This window comes from Odocoileus virginianus, chromosome 5 (genome assembly GCF_023699985.2).
Source record: "Odocoileus virginianus isolate 20LAN1187 ecotype Illinois chromosome 5, Ovbor_1.2, whole genome shotgun sequence".
In the NCBI taxonomy this organism is placed as follows: domain Eukaryota; kingdom Metazoa; phylum Chordata; class Mammalia; order Artiodactyla; family Cervidae; genus Odocoileus; species Odocoileus virginianus.
The window spans coordinates 82,759,410-82,777,078 of NC_069678.1; the positions used below are offsets into that span (position 1 = coordinate 82,759,410).

General features: G+C 40.9%; 1 protein-coding gene across 5 annotated transcripts in view; it reads right to left on the minus strand.

Annotated features, from left to right (window-relative positions):
- ST3GAL3 (ST3 beta-galactoside alpha-2,3-sialyltransferase 3) overlaps positions 1 to 17,669 on the minus strand; it is a 205,343-nt gene that overhangs the window by 106,500 nt on the left and 81,174 nt on the right. For 4 of the 5 annotated variants that reach the window (XM_070468296.1, XM_020914738.2, XM_070468293.1 and 1 more), the window contains exon 3: positions 7,581 to 7,628. The exons of the other annotated variant lie outside the window; for it this stretch is intronic. In XM_070468296.1, the coding sequence (XP_070324397.1) occupies positions 7,581 to 7,628 (48 nt within the window). The remainder of the gene's footprint in view (positions 1 to 7,580; positions 7,629 to 17,669) is intronic. 5 annotated transcript variants of the gene reach the window in all.

Sequence of the window (17,669 nt, forward strand, 5' to 3'; positions counted from 1 at the left end):
AGGGGCTGGCCAAAGTGCAAACAGCTCCCACATAAAGTCAGGAAAATAAATCATAATGTAGGATCAATTAATCAAAGACAAACTAAAATAGGAAAAGCAGTTATATAAAATAAACACAGCAAAAATTCACTGACCTGGACTAAATTAACTGACCCAGTAAAGTAAGTTAGAAGTTCACCAACTGAAGCCCAGTCTCAGATGGGTGTACACTGGTATGGGGGAGGACAGCGGCCTAGCGAGCTGGTCCTGATAAGACGAGGCCCTCACTGCCTGTGCGCCCTCCACCCAAGCAGCCTGGGGCCTCCCCTGGCAGGTAGAAGCCCCATCCCAACACAGGTTGAAAGGCCATGCACCAACTCTCCTCTGTCCTGGGAAGGAAGACAGATGCCTAGAGCTGAGCAGACAGTAAATTCAATTCTATTCATGATATCAAGTATGCCCAGACTACGCCAAGGCATGCTCTGCTAAGCAGCAAGATTTTGAATGACAGCATGTCAAAAGGGCAGCTGGGACAGGAAATAGAAAAAATGGCTCACTGCGGTTTGTATCTGAAACTTCTTGGAGCTTACTGTCTAGTGCATGTGTGGGTGTGTACGTGTTAGTTGCTCAGTTGTGTCCGACTCTTTGCCACCCCATGGACTGTAGCCCTCCAGGCTCCTCTGTCCATGGAATTCTCCAGGCAAGAACACTAGAGTGGGTTGCCATTCCCTTGTCCAGAGGATCTTCCCAACCCAAAAATCAAACCAGGGGCCTCCTGCATTGGAGGCAGATTCTTTACCATCTGAGCCACCAGGGAAGCCCCACCCATTGGGTGGATACATACAAATAATCACTAAGCACAGATACAGTCCTTCTCTCCAAACAAAAATAATTTTATTTTTCCCAGTTTTAGGAATAACACAAGCTAACTATAAAAATCCAAATAAAAAAAACTTAAAAAAGAATGAAGTAAGAATCACTCAAAACTCCCATTATCTAAAGCTATTTGCTGCAAACATTTTGGTATCTTCCCAGAAATCTCTTTCCACAAATATATGTGTAAATATGCATATATAATTTTACTTTCATGTACCTTCAATACACATGCTGCTTGTTCCTATTTTGTTCACTTAACAATACCCTCAACATCTTCTATGCCAATAAAAATAAAATTGCACCATCATTTCTAATGGCTGCACAGTACTCCACTGTATGGACATGCCATTGGATACTGGACAATGTCCTATTGTGTCCTAAATAATGTTTCTATTTTTCTACTCTTCCTCCTTTCAACAAATATTTCCTGAGCACCTATTATGTGCTGGGTACAGTTCCAGGTTCCAGGGACACAGTCATGAACAGGAAAGGCAAGGTCCCTGGCCACATGAAGCCTACATGTTAGTTGGGGGGTGGGGGGAGGATAACTAAATAAGGTAAATAAATAAACAATTTGAAGGAAGGTAAATAAGCAGGTAATTTGAAGGAAGGATGACAGCTAAGAAGAAATAAAGGCATATCTGCTTAGAGAAAGGGTGGAGATCAAGAGAGTAGACTAGATAAAGTGCTCTGGGAGAGCCTTCTTGCAGAGGTGATATTTGAACACAGATTTGAGACAAATATGCAAAGTAAAAGATAAAAGCATTCGAAGCAGAAGAAAAGTGAGTACAAAGACCCTGGGGCAGGAAGGAACCTGGCATATCCATGGAATGGCAGGAATGCCAATGTGGCTTGAGGGCAGTGAGGGGACAAATGAACAAAAATGAAAGTGTTGAGATAATTAGAAATTGGAGTAGGACACTGTAGCTAACAGCATTTGGACTGGAGAGATTTCAGGTGGAACAAGATATGATCTGATTCACATTTATAAAAGATGACTCTGACTACAACATAGAGAATGGACCACTGGGAGGCAACCAGTGCACACAGAGAGACCAGTTAAGAGATGTTTACTTGTCTAAGAGGGGAGAAGATGGTACCTTGGACAGTGATGCTCAAAAGAAGGACACACCATGAAGACAGAAAAGGCAGGAAAGGGTGAGGAAGAGGAACAATCAAGGTGATGAGGTCTGTGGCTTGAATCGTTTTGTAGGTAAGGAAGAAAATATGGGGGACAAACAGATTTTAGCATACAGACCCTGCACATTTCATCATATGTATACATAAGCATTTTATTTGGGGGGGGGACCATGATTTGTTTTCAGTTTTTAAAAAACGTTTGACTTTCAATTATTCATTGCTAGTATACAGAAATACAAATTAATTTTTTGCATTCTGATTTTGCATCTTGTTATCTTGCTAAACTCAGTTATTAGTTCTAGCAGTTTTTTTTGTTTGTTTTTATTTTATTTATTTATTTATTTATTTTAAATGAATTAGCCATGGATTTACATGTATTCCCCATCCTGGTCCCCCCTCCCACCTCCCTCTCCACCCTATCCCTCTGGGTCTTCCTGGTGCACCAGGTCCGAGCACTTGTCTCATGCATCCAACCTGGGCTGGCGATCTGTTTCACCCTAGATAATATACATGTTTCGATGCTGTTCTCTTGAAACATCCCACCCTCGCCTTCTCCCACAGAGTCCACAAGTCTGTTCTATACATCTGAGTCTCTTTTTCTGTTTTGCACATAGGGTTATCGTTACCATCTTTCTAAATTCCATATATATGTGTTAGTATACTGTAATGGTCTTTATCTTTTGGCTTACTTCACTCTGTATAATGGGCTCCAGTTTCATCCATCTCATTAGAACTGATTCAAATGAATTATTTTTAATGGCTGAGTAATATTCCATGGTGTATATGTACCACAGCTTCCTTATCCATTCGTCTGCTGATGGGCATTTAAAAACAGATTCCTTGGGATTTTCTATGTAGGAAACCATGTCACCGATGAAGAGGGTTGGTTTTATTTGTTCTTTTCCCATCTGCATTCTTTTTCATTCTTTTTCTTCTCAGTGTACTGGCTAGGACTTTCAGGAGTGGTTCTTAATCCTAGGGGGAGAGCAGTTGTACCATAAAGTATGATATTTGCTGTAGGCTTTTTGAGATGCCCTATATCAGATTGAAAAAGTTCCCTTCTAAGTTTTCTGAGAATTCTTATCGTGAGTACGTGTGGAATTTTAACATGCTTTTTCTTTATCAATTGACATGACCATGTAGTTTTTCTTCTTTAAACAGTTAATATGGTAGATTACACTGATTGACTTTTCAATGTTGAACCAGCCTTCCATTCCCAGGATAAACCCTACTTGGGCACCAAATTTGGGAAGTTCAAGCCGTTACTTCTTCAAACATTTCTTCTGTACTGCACTCTTTCTCTCCTTCTGGGACTCCAATGACACAGACAGTAAACCTTCCAGCATTGTCCCATAAGTTACTGAGCCACCGTTCAACCGCTTTGACATTTTTTCTTCTATTGTTCACATTGGATAGTTTCTACTGCTTTATTTTCAAGTTTACTGATTCTTTGCTCATCATCTCCATTTTGTGATTGAGCCTATTCAGCAGAGTTTTTAAATGTTCAATTATTGTATTTTTTTCTTTTATCTCCATTTGGTTATATATACAAGTTTTTTTCTTTTTCTGCTAACACTTTCTATCTAAATTCATGTCAACAGTATTTATCCTTACTTTTGAGAGCATTTTTTTTTTAACAGTTTACTTACAAGATTACCAGTTTATTAAGAAAGGATTTAACTCAGGAACAGCCAGATGGAAGAGATGGAGAAAGGCGTCCAGGAGCATTTGTATAAATGCCACTTTAAAGTCTGTCAGATTATTTCAACATCATCCTAGCATCAGCATCTATTGATTGTCTCTCCCAGGCAAGTTGAGATTTTCCTGGTTCTTCATATGATAATTAATTTTAGATTGTGTCTTATATATTTTGAATATTATATTGTGAAATGTGTTTAAATCTTGTTTAAACCCAGGTCTGATTTAAATCCAGTGGAGAATGCTGATATTTTTGTTTCACCAGACAATCAGCCAGGTTGGATTTAGGTGACAAGTTCTGACCAGCCTTCTGTGAGTTGTGGTTTCAATGCCAGTTCTATTTTCAAAGCCTATTCAGGTGTGTCCTCTGTGCACACTACCCAGTGTCTAGTCTGGTCCATCCCTTAGCTCAGTTCTCTAAATGTTTGGTGTGTTGGTTGGAATCAGACGCGCACATGCACAGCTCAGGGTTAGCCCAGAAGTTCACATACATTATGGAGTCACTTTCCTGAGCTCCTTCCTCTCTGCCATCTCCTTGCACTTTCCAGTTTATTGGGCCTCACCTTCTTGATCCTCTGGCCCAAAAGCTGAGGTTTTATTTACCACTTTCTGCCACACGTTTCCTAAACTGTACCCAAATCTGGAACCAAGCAACAAGAAGGCCAAGAGAGAAAAGGCAACTGGATTTCCTCCCACCCTCTTGGGATTTCAGAAAGGAAGTTTTGATCAAAGAAGAATATTTCCTTTCCTCAGTTTTAGGTGCTTGAAAGCCCCACTGCTGTTACTGGGCACTGCCATCATCACCACTCAGGGACTGCCTGGGGATTAAGGCATGAGAAAACAGAAAAAATGACCTTTGGGATGCCCCCCTCTATCCGAGCCTTAGAGCTCCTTTCCCAACCAGAACCATAACTAGAGGTCTTCTGGAATTCTCTCCAGTTTTGCCCTGATGTCTACTCTGTTTGTGCTCAGGTTTTGGGATGCCTCGAGTCCATGAGATGGGATACCAGAGGAAAAATGAGAAATCCACTGCCAGTGTGGTAGTACTTCTAATTCTAGTTTTTTCCTCCAATCTGTCTACTACTGTTTATATTTCAGAGTCTTCAAATAGCTGCTAAATGTCCAGGCCTTTAGCTGCTTTCAATGACAGAGATAGATTCTTACACATGTATCTTATACATATATTCTGGTATATATATATATGTAACTATCTATTTATGCAGGGAATATATTTCCTAGGGAAGGAAATGCCAGGTCATGGGTAGGTATATATTCAGATTTACCTAGACACTACCACAGTTTTTTCCAAAGTGGTTGTGATCAACCTAACCACTGACAGCAGAGACTCTGAGTTTCCACTGCATCACATCCTTATCAACCTTTTATCAGGCTTTTCAAGTGTCCCTATTTTGGTAGCTGTGCAGTAGTAACTCAGTTCAGTTCAGTTCAGTCGCTCAGTCATGTTTGACTTTGCGACCCCATGGCCTGCAGCACGCCAGACCTCCCTGTCCATCACCAACTCCCAGAGTTTACTCAAACTCATGTCCATTGAGTCGGTGATGCCATCCAACCATCTCATCCTCTGTCGTCCCCTTCTCCTCCTACCTTCAATCTTTCCTAGCATCAGGGTCTTTTCAAATGAGTCAGTTCTTCACATCAAGGGGCCAAAGTATTGGAGTTTCAGCTTCAACATCAGTCCTTTCAATGAATATTCAGGGCTAATTTCCTTTAGGATGTACTGGCTGGATCTTCTTGCAGTCCAAGGGACTCTCAAGAGTCTTCTCCAACAACACAGTTCAAAAGCATCATTTCTTCTGCACTCGGCTTTCTTTATAGTCCAACTCTCACATCCATACATGACTACTGGAAAAATCATAGCCTTGACTATACGGACCTTTGTCAGTAAAGTAAGGTCTCTGCTTTTTAAAATGCTGTCTAGGTTGGTCATAACTTTCCTTCTAAGGAGCAAGCATCTTTTAATTTCACGGCTGCAGTCACCATCTGCAGTGATTTTGGAGCCCCAAAAAATAAAGTCTGTCACTGTTCCCACTGTTTCCCCATCTATTTGCCATGTAGTGATGGGACTGGATGCCATAATTTTAGTTTTCTGAATGCTGAGTTTAAGCCAACTTTTTCACTCTCCTCTTTGACTTTCATCAAGAGGCTCTTTAGTTCTTCTTCACTTTCTGCCATAAGGGTGGTGGTATCATCTGCATATCTGAGGTTATTGATATTTCTCCTGGCAATCTTGATTCCAGCTTGTGCTTGAAATGCTAATTTGTATTTCCCTAGGTACTAATATAATTGAAGACCTTTTCATTGGGTTATTGACCATCTGGATTCCTCTTTTGTGAAGGGCCTATTTGGGTCTTTTGCTTGTTTTTATACAGGGTTGCTTCTTTATTCACATTGATCTTTGTAGCTCTTTATTCTGGAAACAAGCCCTTTGTGGGCTATTTATGTTATAGATATCTTTTTTCACTCTGCCTTTTCACTCTCTTAATGGTATCTTTTGATTAACAGAAGTTTTACTTTGTAATAAAATTGTAATGTAATAAATTATAATAAATGTAATAAAATTGATTCATCTTTTTCTATGTGAATTGACACAACTTTATGCCTATTTCAAAACTCTTTCTATCTGTCCGTTCAGTCTTAAAGCATTTCAGTGGAGTATCAAGTATCAAGGTATGCGACAGCAAGATGGCAAGGCAGAGAGTATAGGCTCTAGGGTTAGACAGATATGAGTGGCCCTGGCCAGGGTACTTTGACTCTTTGAGTATTAGGTTTCTTTATCTATAATTAGAGATGTACTTACTATCTACCTTGCAAGAAGTGTGCAAAGCACTTGGCTTTGGTGTTTTTAGTGCTGGCACACAGCAGGCCCTCAGTGAAGAGTGGTAGCTGAGATTATATTCTCTGATCGTCCTTCCCCTCGTCCACATTGCTACAGCAGCCTGAACCTCATGGCTGCATTGTAAAACATCAATCTATTGCCGTTAACCACAGCAAAATGGGTTAATTGCCTTTAACAGGCCAGCAAAGTCTCCCTATTACTCGCAGGCAGCACCTATGGTAAAAGGACCACCATCTTCAACTAAAACTTAAGACCTGATGCATGGAGATGCTCTCCTCATGAGGTAAAGTCATTCTGGGGCTCCCATATGGATGCAATGGCAGCAAGTTGAAGAATCAGTGTCTTCCCTTTCTGTTCACTGCCAACAGCAGAGTGCTGTGGGGCAGGCAGACAGCCTGAGACAGGGGAGAGCTGGGCTCCACTAAGCCTGGGTGATCTGAGTCAAAGCGGTGGGTGTGCTGATTTCTGCGTCCTGCACTGTCGACGCACGGAAGCATGGGAGCGCTTCAGCATGTGTGCACAGTACCGTGCCCCTGCACACAGGAGGTGTACACACAGGAGGCATGTATTTGAGTTATACGGGGTGTGCCTGTGAACCTACAACAGGGTGTGTGTTCTCAAGAAGCTGTGATGCTCTCGCCAGCCCAGCATGTTCCTGGGGACCCTGATGGTCCACTGCTCCTGCATGCCCAGAGCTTGGGTCTCTGCCCATCTCTCTCTGAGACAGGATGTGTGCAGAGGAAACAGACATCTTTTCTATGACCCTGGACCACCCTGAATGAGGAAGGAGCATCTACTGCAAACTCTTTGCTGCACACGTTTAAAGCAACTGGCGAAGTCCTCTGGATACTGCATCCCACTGCTGCTTCCCAGACCATGGGTCCCTAGAAAAGCTTCTTGAGATCTTCCCACAATATTAAGATATTCCAGTGCCCTCCCCAGACACCCCCTCCCCCACCTCATTAGGCTCCACTTCAACTGTGGCCAGTACTGAGAGCAGAAAGGATGACAGAGGGGGAGGGATTGGTACCTGAGCCTAGTGTTTGTCCCGCGGAGTCAAAGGAAAGAACCACTGAATCTGCAACACAAGAGGACAAGTTCATTTCTTTCTCCTTCTTACGGTAAAAACAAAAACAAACAAAAAAAAGCAAGCTCTCACTGGCATTGCCCAAACCCTCTCCCAAGGAAAGGTTAACAGGACTGGAATCAGTTGCACAGATAGCCTCCATAGGTCCATCCCACCCATCCACTGGGCCAGGAGGCCCTGCTGAGCCCAGCCCCAGCCTCCTGCCACTGGGAGGAACATCTCAGGGCAGAGACATGGCCCAAATTCTTCAGACGCATTTCCTGCCAAATTAGGGGACAAATTTACTTCTTTTTCCTTCTCACAGTGAAAATTAAATTAAAACAAAGCAAAAGAAAACTTCCCTCCTGCATCTGGTTAAGGGCACCAACATTTTCCTTTGACTTACTTTCTTTTCCTATTATTATATCCAATTGTTTATTATTTCCTCCCCCAAAAGGCATCAGGTGACTTACAGGAATTTACAGTATACACTGGAATTTTAAAAGTGAAGAAATCAAAGGAAGGAAAAATATTATATAGTCAGGGGAATGTTAGTGCACAAAATACATGCCATGAGGACCTAACCAAACACCACAGGTCGAATCAAAGAAGTCTAAGTGAGCTCCCAAACAGCTAAATAAAGGAGAAAATGAACAAGACTGAGGGCTCACAGTATATTCATTCATTCATTTACTCAACTATTCAGTAAATATTTATTGAGCATCTACTACACGCAAGATACTATACTATGGCTTTGTGATCCAGACACACAAAAAAATGCATGATCTCTAGCCTCATGGACCTGTCATCAGTCTAAGAGAAAAAAAGTTACCCAACAACAACTCATTCAACTGAAAACTGATGAAATAAAAGCAACAACAATAAAGAGTGCGGGAAAAGCACTAAAAGTTTGGAAGGGGAGTGTATATTGGTTAGGTAAGGCTTCCCTAAAGAAGTGACACCTGAACTACAAGCTGATGGATATGTAGGACACATAGAGGTTAAACCCAACAAGAAGGGAAGGGGCATTCCAGGCAGAGGGTATCCTGTGGGGAGACCTGAAGCAGGATTGGAGAGGGTGCCTCAGAGCAACCAGAAGTAGAAAAGCAAATACTATATAGTGATCAGAAAGAAATTCCTCTTATAGGTCTTAACAAATGGAGATGCTACACCATGTTGAAGACTATTAACTTCTACAACATCTCTATTACATGATAAATAACTGTGGATCTTTTATGGCTGTTTCCTACAACAGGAGCCAATACAAATGATGGCATAAAGCCAACACATAGCTCAATAAATGCAAATTAATAATACAAGGGACACCAAAACAATTTAAGGCCCAACATAACCCCAGAGACTCCAGACTCAAAAAGGATCATATTCAAAAGGCTCAGTCACTACAAAGGAATGCTAGCTGGCTGCCTATAGAAACAGCATCTGCACCCCAGGAAGCATCCCACCCCAGCAGGATCCTTCAGATCTCAGGTGTATGTCATTTTCTTTGTACTGTACATGGAAATCTGACACAAGAGTTCCAAAACTGGAAGTTACATCTGTCCCACTGCTAGACTAAAAGTTCCATAAAGACAGACACTATGGACGCTTTGTTCACTGATATGTTACCAACATAACACCCGGTGTGTGCTCAGTTACTTAGTTGTGTCCAACTCTTTGCCAGCCTACTAGGCTCCTCTGTCCATGGGAATTCTCCAGGCAAGAATACTGCAGTTTCCGTGCTCTCCTCCAGGGGATCTTCCCTGACCCAAGGATTGAACCTGCATCTCTTATGTCTCCTGCATTGGCAGGCAGGTTCTTTACCACTAGCACCACCTTTGCCTTTTGTGGATATCTGCCAATCCTTCTTTTGCTGGGAGTGTTCTGATAGCTCCCTTATCCACACTTAAACCTCCAACTTAGCCTACTGCCATCATCTTTTATACTGCTGCATGATTTTTCTAAAAAGTATACCTGACCACCTCTTTGCTCTTGATTAAAATGCTTTAGTGGCTTCCTCTAGCCTGAAAGATAAAGTCCAAGCTCTGACCTTCAAGGTCTTTACCATTCTGGCTAATTTATGACCTGTAATATACCTCATGTTCCAGATATGCTAAACTGTTTCTATTTTTCCAAAGAGATCTTCACCTTCATGTTTTCAGACATCTGATATACTGTTTTCTCTGCCCACTTGCATAGAAAATCTCTCACTTTTCTATTAAGACCCAAACAGATCATCTCCTCTTCTTAAAGCCTTCTCTGGTCAACTCTGCCCCTTCTCTTTAGGCCATCACTGCATGCTATTATGGCATTTGTCATAGTGCCTTATAATCCTGTCTTTACTCTCGCTCTTCTCTCATTAAACTGCACGTCCCCTGAGGACAAGGACTGTCTATTCATTTTGAGGCTTTGATGTCAAGTGCACTGACTGACACTCAGAAAGTGGTCAATATGCTCATTAAACAAAGGAATGTTTGTTTCCTTCGCTTCCTTTCAAAGGTGATGTTATCTGAGTGATATTTCACAAACTGGTGAGGGGAGAGATCTATTCTGCACAGAGATTCTCATTCAATTCAAGTCAACCTTGAAATGTCCTTGTAGCAGAAAGATTCAAAGGTTCAAGCCCAGCCTCATCCTTGGGAGATGAAAGCATTCCCACGAAGCAGTGCAGGGGGAATAAGGAAAGGGCCTCAAGCGCTTTCTAGGTGAGGGATCACAGTCACCTGGAGGAGATTAGCAAAGCCTTTCTGAGAAGCTGACTGCCCAGGTGAGCAACAGTAACACCATCTCAAATTTTTATTGCAGTTGACAAGTATTTTTCCAATTGCAATTTACTGTCTTTGTACACACAAGCCGTTCTGAAATAATCTCTTTCAAAGTTTTCAATCTTTTTCTAAAAGAAAAAAGGCTACATGTTAACTAAAAGACTAAAACTTTAAAGAGTAAAAGGAAAAAAAAGAAACTTAAATGTGAACAACGGTTGTCTCTGGGTGAAAGAATTACAGATGATATTTATTCCTGCAGTTTTGAAAAATTTCTATAGTGAATATGTAACTTGTTATTATCAGAGGGAAAAAAAGTTAGGAACAAACTTCCTAATCCAGCTCTAGGATTTTAACCTCTAACTCACTGGTACCAATGCAAAAGGATGGCAGGTTCTTGATCACCTTCCTGATTCACTGTATGTGCCGACAAGCTTTTTGGCTTTTCCCTTTCCTTACATTTCATGACACTTAACTATACCTTAGTAACCTCAATTCCTAAATAGACCAGCTTTTTTTTTTTTTTTTTTTTAGACCAGCTTTTAAACAATTATTTTCTTCTTCCTTCCTTCTCACAAATATTATCAGGGGCCCATTATGTGCCAGGCCTGGTGATACCAGAGATATGAACTGGTCTATCTAATCTATCCTATCCGATCTATTCTATCCAGCAGATAGGAGCTGGTCTTTGCCTTCCAGCCAAGGAAGCAGAGATGTCAGTTGGCACTTAGAAATAAAGCATGATAAGGATATGCAAGAAGCAAGCACCAAACAGATAACAGTCTTACTGGAAAGAGTCAGAGTTTTTGTAAATACTATTTCCAGTGGTGAATGCTCCCAAGAGTGTGTGTCTTTAAACTGCAGAAGATGCAAGTGAGAGGGCAGAAACTTCAGGAGGAAGTCAGAGACATATATCACGTTTTGTGTAATTTGGATGGATATTGCTTTGAGCATTTAAGGCAGAGATCTGAGAATCAGTTTGGCCATTCATTTTTTTTGTGTTTATTCTGAAGGATGTAAGATCATTTGAGCCATAAACCATTTTGACAGCTAAAGGGAAAATTCAGTATTCAACAAATTGAAAAGTTTGTTTTGCAAGAAGCAGAGCAAGAATATCCAGACTTCTGCCTCTCAGGCTAACAAAAATGTCATTTTTATTTCAAGCAGCCCGGGCTCCAGCTGTTTCAGGCTCTGAGGCCAGAGGCAGCCATGTGGTGTGCTAAGCAAGTGGCCAAACAGAATTCCAGACCGAAGCACAACAGAGCGTTGCTACACATGACTTTGTTCAGTGAGGAAACCTAGAACTGACTAGAAACCTTTTATTATGGTCAGATGTTTCCTGTGTCTGGTTTCTGAAGTGGATAAAAAGAATATTAAGAGAGGATGGAGAACAGGGCCCAGTCTTTCCAGTCATTGGAGTGGCTTCCAAAGTCATATTATGGGGTGAATAAGCTATGTTTTAGGTACTACCTGTCATGGCACACACTCAACACATATATTCTGCTAGCCACCATAGGTATGCCCTAGAGATGGAAGAATGAATGAATGAATGGAAAAAAAAAAACTGTTCCATCATGTAGCTTATAACCTAACAGGTAAAATAAAAACATATATAAAGCTAAGCATTATATAGTTAATAACACCATACTGTATACTTGAAGTTTGTTGAGACAGTAGATATTAAATGTTATCACCACACACATACATGCAAAAAGTAACTATGTGAGGTGATGGATGTGCTCACTAGCCTTACTGTAGTAATCATTTCACATTATATACATCTTTCAAACAATCACATTGTACTCCTTAAACTTACACAATGCTATTTGTCAATAATAACTCAATAAAGCTGAGACATTATTTTGCTGACAAAGGTCCATCTAGCCAAAGCTATGGTTTTTGCAGTAGGCATGTATGGATGTGAGAGTTTGACCATAAAGAAGGCTGAGTGCTGAAGAATTGATGCTTTGAACTGTGGTATTGGAAAAGACTCTTGAGAGTCTCTTGGACTGCAAGGAGATCAAAGCTGTCAATCCTAAAGGAAATCAACCCTGAATATTCACTGGAAGGACAGATACTGAAGCTCCAATACTTTGGCCACCTGATGTGAAGAACTGACTCATTTGAAAAGACCCTGATGTTGGGAAAGATTGAAGGCAGGAGGAGAAGGGGATGACAGAGGATGAGATGGTTAGATGGCATCACTGACTCGATGGACATGAGTCTGAGCAAGCTCCAGGAGATAGTGATGGACAGGGAGGCCTGGTGTGCTGCAGTCCATAGGGTTGCAAAGAGTCAGACACGACTGAGTGACTGAACTGAACTGAAAGCTGAAGGGGGGAAGCTAAGTATAATGTATAGGTATGGAAATAAGGGGGATTTTTCATTGTTCATTAATTCAACATATTAATTAAGCAACTACTATATACCAGACTTAGGGATACAATGGTAAAGAAGAACAAAAATGCTCCTATTCTCAAGGAATTTATATTTTAATCAGGAAGATTGAAAAAAAACAGTAAATAAGTGAATAAAATAATTTCTGACAGGGATAAGTGGCATGAAGAATATTCAATGATGTAATAGTGATCACAGGTGGAAGCACAGGCAATGCTAGATTGGGTGTTTTGGGAAGACTTCTCTGAGGAGGCGACAAATGACTGAGACTGGAAGGCAGGAATCCACCAAGAAAAGACCAAAGGAAAAAGAGTTCCAGGTGGAAGGAAAGCAAGTATAGCAATCTTGGCACATTTAAGAAGCAGAGAGAAGGCCAGTATTGCTGGAACACAGAGCATGAAAAACACAAGGTGGGTGTGACATGGGGTCAGAGAGGAAGACAGGAGCCAGATCTGTAGGAGCCCTTATGTAAGAGGCCACAGTGAGACATCTGTACTGTGTTTCAATAGCAGGGAGAAGCCCCCGCTTAAAACTAGGGGAGAAACTGATCTGATTTATATTTTTAAACATAAACGTTCACTGCTATGCAGGAACTAAACTGACTGTTCTGGCAACACAGTAAAAGGTAGATTGGAGAGAAAGACAGAGAGAGATTGAAGGCCAGGAGACTGGTAGAAAAGAACGCAACATTCCAGATGAGAAATGATGGTGGCCTGAACCAAGGCAGTGGCAACAAAAATAAAAAACAAAAGCCAATGGATGCTAATAATGTTTAAAAGGGAATATTTATAGGGCTAGTGACTTGAAGGACATGTGAAAGAGATTAGGAAGAAGGAGGATTATATATATCTATATTCTGGGCTTGGGCATATAGATGCTGATCTTTGCTTAAATGGGAGTAGCCTTCATCTAAGCCACATGACCCTGCCTCTCCTCTGGTCAGACAACTGGATCACAAGTGAGCACCTGATCCATGAGAAGGCAATCCATAGACTGATCATCCATCTAAAATGCAGACAGGTTCTACCTTTTACAGACTTGAGTTGGGATGCATAGAGCTGGGGCTGTTGGCAGGAAATACAAGCAAACAAGCAAATAAGAACAGAGCTGGGAGGCTAGGGACTGGACTTGATGCTGGGCCTTCGGGGCCCATGTTAGTGGTAGAGCATCACAGCGAAGAGTCACAACTGTGTTGAGGACAAGACACCAGAGCTGCCTTGGATCCAGAATATTCTTTTGGTGCAGTCAGCTATCCCATGCATCATGAGACCTTGAGATTTAGCTTTTAGTTCCCAGGGACTTGGCCTGTAATTGAGTTTCTCATTTTCAAATCTCTTGCTATCTTGGAGCTGTCTGTAGTCTGAGTGGACTCACTTCCTCTACCTTCCAGCCTGCATGCTTTAATACCCTGGAGTACTTTCTGCCTTCCCAATAAGCTGCTCCAAGCACAACTCACCCTGAGAGTCTAAATCTCAGAAGTAGAAGGCCCCACTTGGATGCTGGGTCTAATCTGTGTTTTCCAATCTAACTTCATGAAAGAGCTCTCAATTTTGGGTATTCACTGTTCCATCAGCAAAACTGATACTTCAATAGCCATATGGCTACCTGTGTCTCGTTCTACTCTATCCATTGCTTAGATTCTGAGGAAAGCTAACTCCTAGTCTGAGCCCCTCGATTTATTCCCTTTCAACCCTAACCCCAAACAAACATAACATCCCCAAAACATAACAAGTTTTGGAGATTCCTGAGATACATAGAGAAATGGGATTCCTGAAGACACATAGAGGAAACAAAAAGCCCAAGGACAGAAAATGAAACACATGCATTGATTTAGAAGACTGTGGCATATGCAAGAGACATGAGTAAAATAATTAGAGATAGGAGTAGCAGGACAGAGGAAGTCAGAGGAGGTAAGAATTGTTGGTAAAAAGGAGTATCTAAATGTGGCAAAGAGGAGGAAGAAGCTGATGAATGAAAAGATACTGCCAAATCACTCACTGGGAAGGCATTTGTAACTTTAGTGGGACTGAACTGTGAGTGTGTTAAGTGGAGGCTGTTGACTTAGCAGACTTATTTCAAGAAGTCTCTCCCTAGGTTTATGTCATTAATTTATCAAACATATACAGAGTTCTTCCAAACTCAAGAGACTGTATGGAAAGATTAGAGAAGGTCTCTGACATGAAAGAATTTATGAACCATCAGGAGGAGAATACAAAGATATAAATAACTATATTACAAGCCTCTAGAGAAGTTGCCCCAGGAGTTAAGAGACAAGAGGGAGATTTTTTTCTGGGAGAAGCTGGGAAGACTTGAAGGAGAGGGTATGTGAGCTGGTGTGAAATAAACTCATGGGACAGGCTGTGCTGGTCATGTGAGAACACTGAAGGAGAGGCACTGAAGCATGGAAACTAAGGGGTGTGTGGTTTCAGGAAGGTAAAATTGTACTTAAATAATATATTAGGGTTTCTTTTAGGAGGTAAAAATGCATGTGACTAAAAGAACTAGTTGATACAACCTGTTTAGACTTTCAAAAAAGGCTTTGACACATCTCGCTTTTTAAAAAGCGAGTCACCATGAAATTGCAGAAGAAATTGCTATGTCATCCAGGAGACAAAAGGCACTTGGCTGAGTATCAGGGTCAGGACACCCCCTGGGGCATCAGCACCCACAGGCAGACCAGGAAGTCTGAGAGTAGCTAGATTTATACCACCAACTGCCCTCTAAAAGGGTGGGGAAAGGGGGAAAGGGTGGCACCACTTACAAACACCTGTTGGTGCAATAGAAGGTGGACTGAAAATGGTACTAGGTGTGTGTTAAGACTGAGAGTGAGATGATAGGATGGAGTTCGGAACTTCAGTGACCTGGAAAGTGTTAGTCGTGGTGCCTTAGAAATAGGAAAGAGCTGGGTTTAGTGCAAAAGCCATAGTTTGCCGAACCTTGATTTAGATTACACATACACCTCGCTCCCTTCCAAACCCCTCCAAATGACAGAAAAGGTCATTTGTTTGTTATAAATCAGAAGTACACAGGAACAGAGAATGGAGAAGAGACATCAGCAACAGAAGTTTTGGAAAGCAGATAAATAAGTGGAACTTACTCAGCAAAACCAGGAAAGGTGAATCCTACAGTAGTAGTGGGAAAAGCTGAAATATATCCTAAAATATACCACAGAACTCCCCAAAGTCTCAATCACTAGCAGCACCAGGTACCACTAGAAGTAGGAGAGAAGATAGTAAAAAGAAGAAACCTCTCTCTTAAGTGTAGGCTGACAGCCAAGACCACAAGGCATTAGAAGAAAGTATCTAATATGATGATAGAAACCAAAACAAATGAAAAATAAATGCAATGTGGAAAATGAGAAAACACATATGACAATGAAAGTTTTTTTAAAATCATTAAAATCCTCAGAAAATATTTTATTCACGAAATAGATGCCATTTCTAAAAGAAAGGTACATTCAGTGAATTAAAACAAAAAATAACTCTTGGAAATTAAAAACATAATAGCAGAAATAGAAAGGATTAAAAAATAAGTCAAGGAAATATAGTACAAAAGACAAAGATAGAATGTGGGAGACAAAAATTTTTTTTTTGTTTGTTTGTTTAATTAGAGCACCAGTTTAGGAAACACAATAATTGAATTATGGAAGTCCTAATGAAAGGAAATATTTAATAGAAGGGAGAAATACTCACAGAAATAATTAAATAACATTTCCCCATAACCAAAGAACTTGAGTTTTTTAATTTAAAAGGGCCCTCTGAGTTATAGCACAAAATGAAAATAGCCCTCCAACAAGTATGTCATCATGAAATTTCAGAACACTCAAATTTCCAGAGAGAACAACAGCAAAGAGGTTTTATAAAAGTAATTTAGAAGTCAGAGTGGCTTCAGATCTCTCAAGAAAAGCACTGAAAGCCTAAAGTATGTGATGCAACATCTTCAAAATTCTGAGGAAAATAATTTCCAACCAAGAATTCTATACCCAGCCAGACTATCAATTAAATATGAAATTAAAATAAAGAAATTTTCATATGGGCAAAGTCTCAAAAATTTATTTCTCATGCATCCTTTCTCAGGATATTATCAGAGGATGTGTTCCAGTAAATGAAGAATAAATTTTTTTAAAAAAATGGACTCCAGGAAATGAGATATACCAAAAAAGGATGGTGAGGGAGACTGCAAGGTCATGCAGGGCAGCAGGGATAGAGAGAAAATAGTCCAGAGCAGTGCAAGTCAGAAGGCCCCTAGAGAGATTTCTTCAAGAAAACGAAACTAATAGACTATCTAATGTGTTTGGACATATGGAGAGCAGATTTATACAACCGAGGAAGGGTGCAGAGTTGAATTATTGATCAATACATAGAAAACTAAGTAAAATATAAGGCATGAATGTAACTGACTTCAAGAAAAATAAAGTATTCTCTGAAAAGACAGTAATCATGGTATCTATGAATAGCATTTTCATGGCTATACTATTGAGACTGAACATTCTTCTAACTATATTAGGAGAACGGAAGTATGGACTTGACATCTGTAGTGCAGGAGCAGTGAGTGTGCCTGTGTGTGCGATCAGTTGCTCAGCTATGTCTGACATTTCGTGCCCCCGTGGACTGTAGTCCACCAGGCTCCTCTATCCGTGGAACTGCCCAGGAAAGAATACTGGAGTGGATTGCCATTTCCTCCTCCAGCAGATCTTCCCAATCAAGGGATTGAACCCATGTCTCCTGTGTCTCCTGTATTGGCAGGCAGATTCTTTACCACTGTGCCACTTTGGAAGACTGCAGTGAATGTGACAGAGTACTAAACCTTCATCTTCCATTAGAGAAATGGATGTGTGCCAAGTTGCTTCAATCATGTCCAATCCTTTACGGCCCTATGGACGGCAGCCCACCAGGCT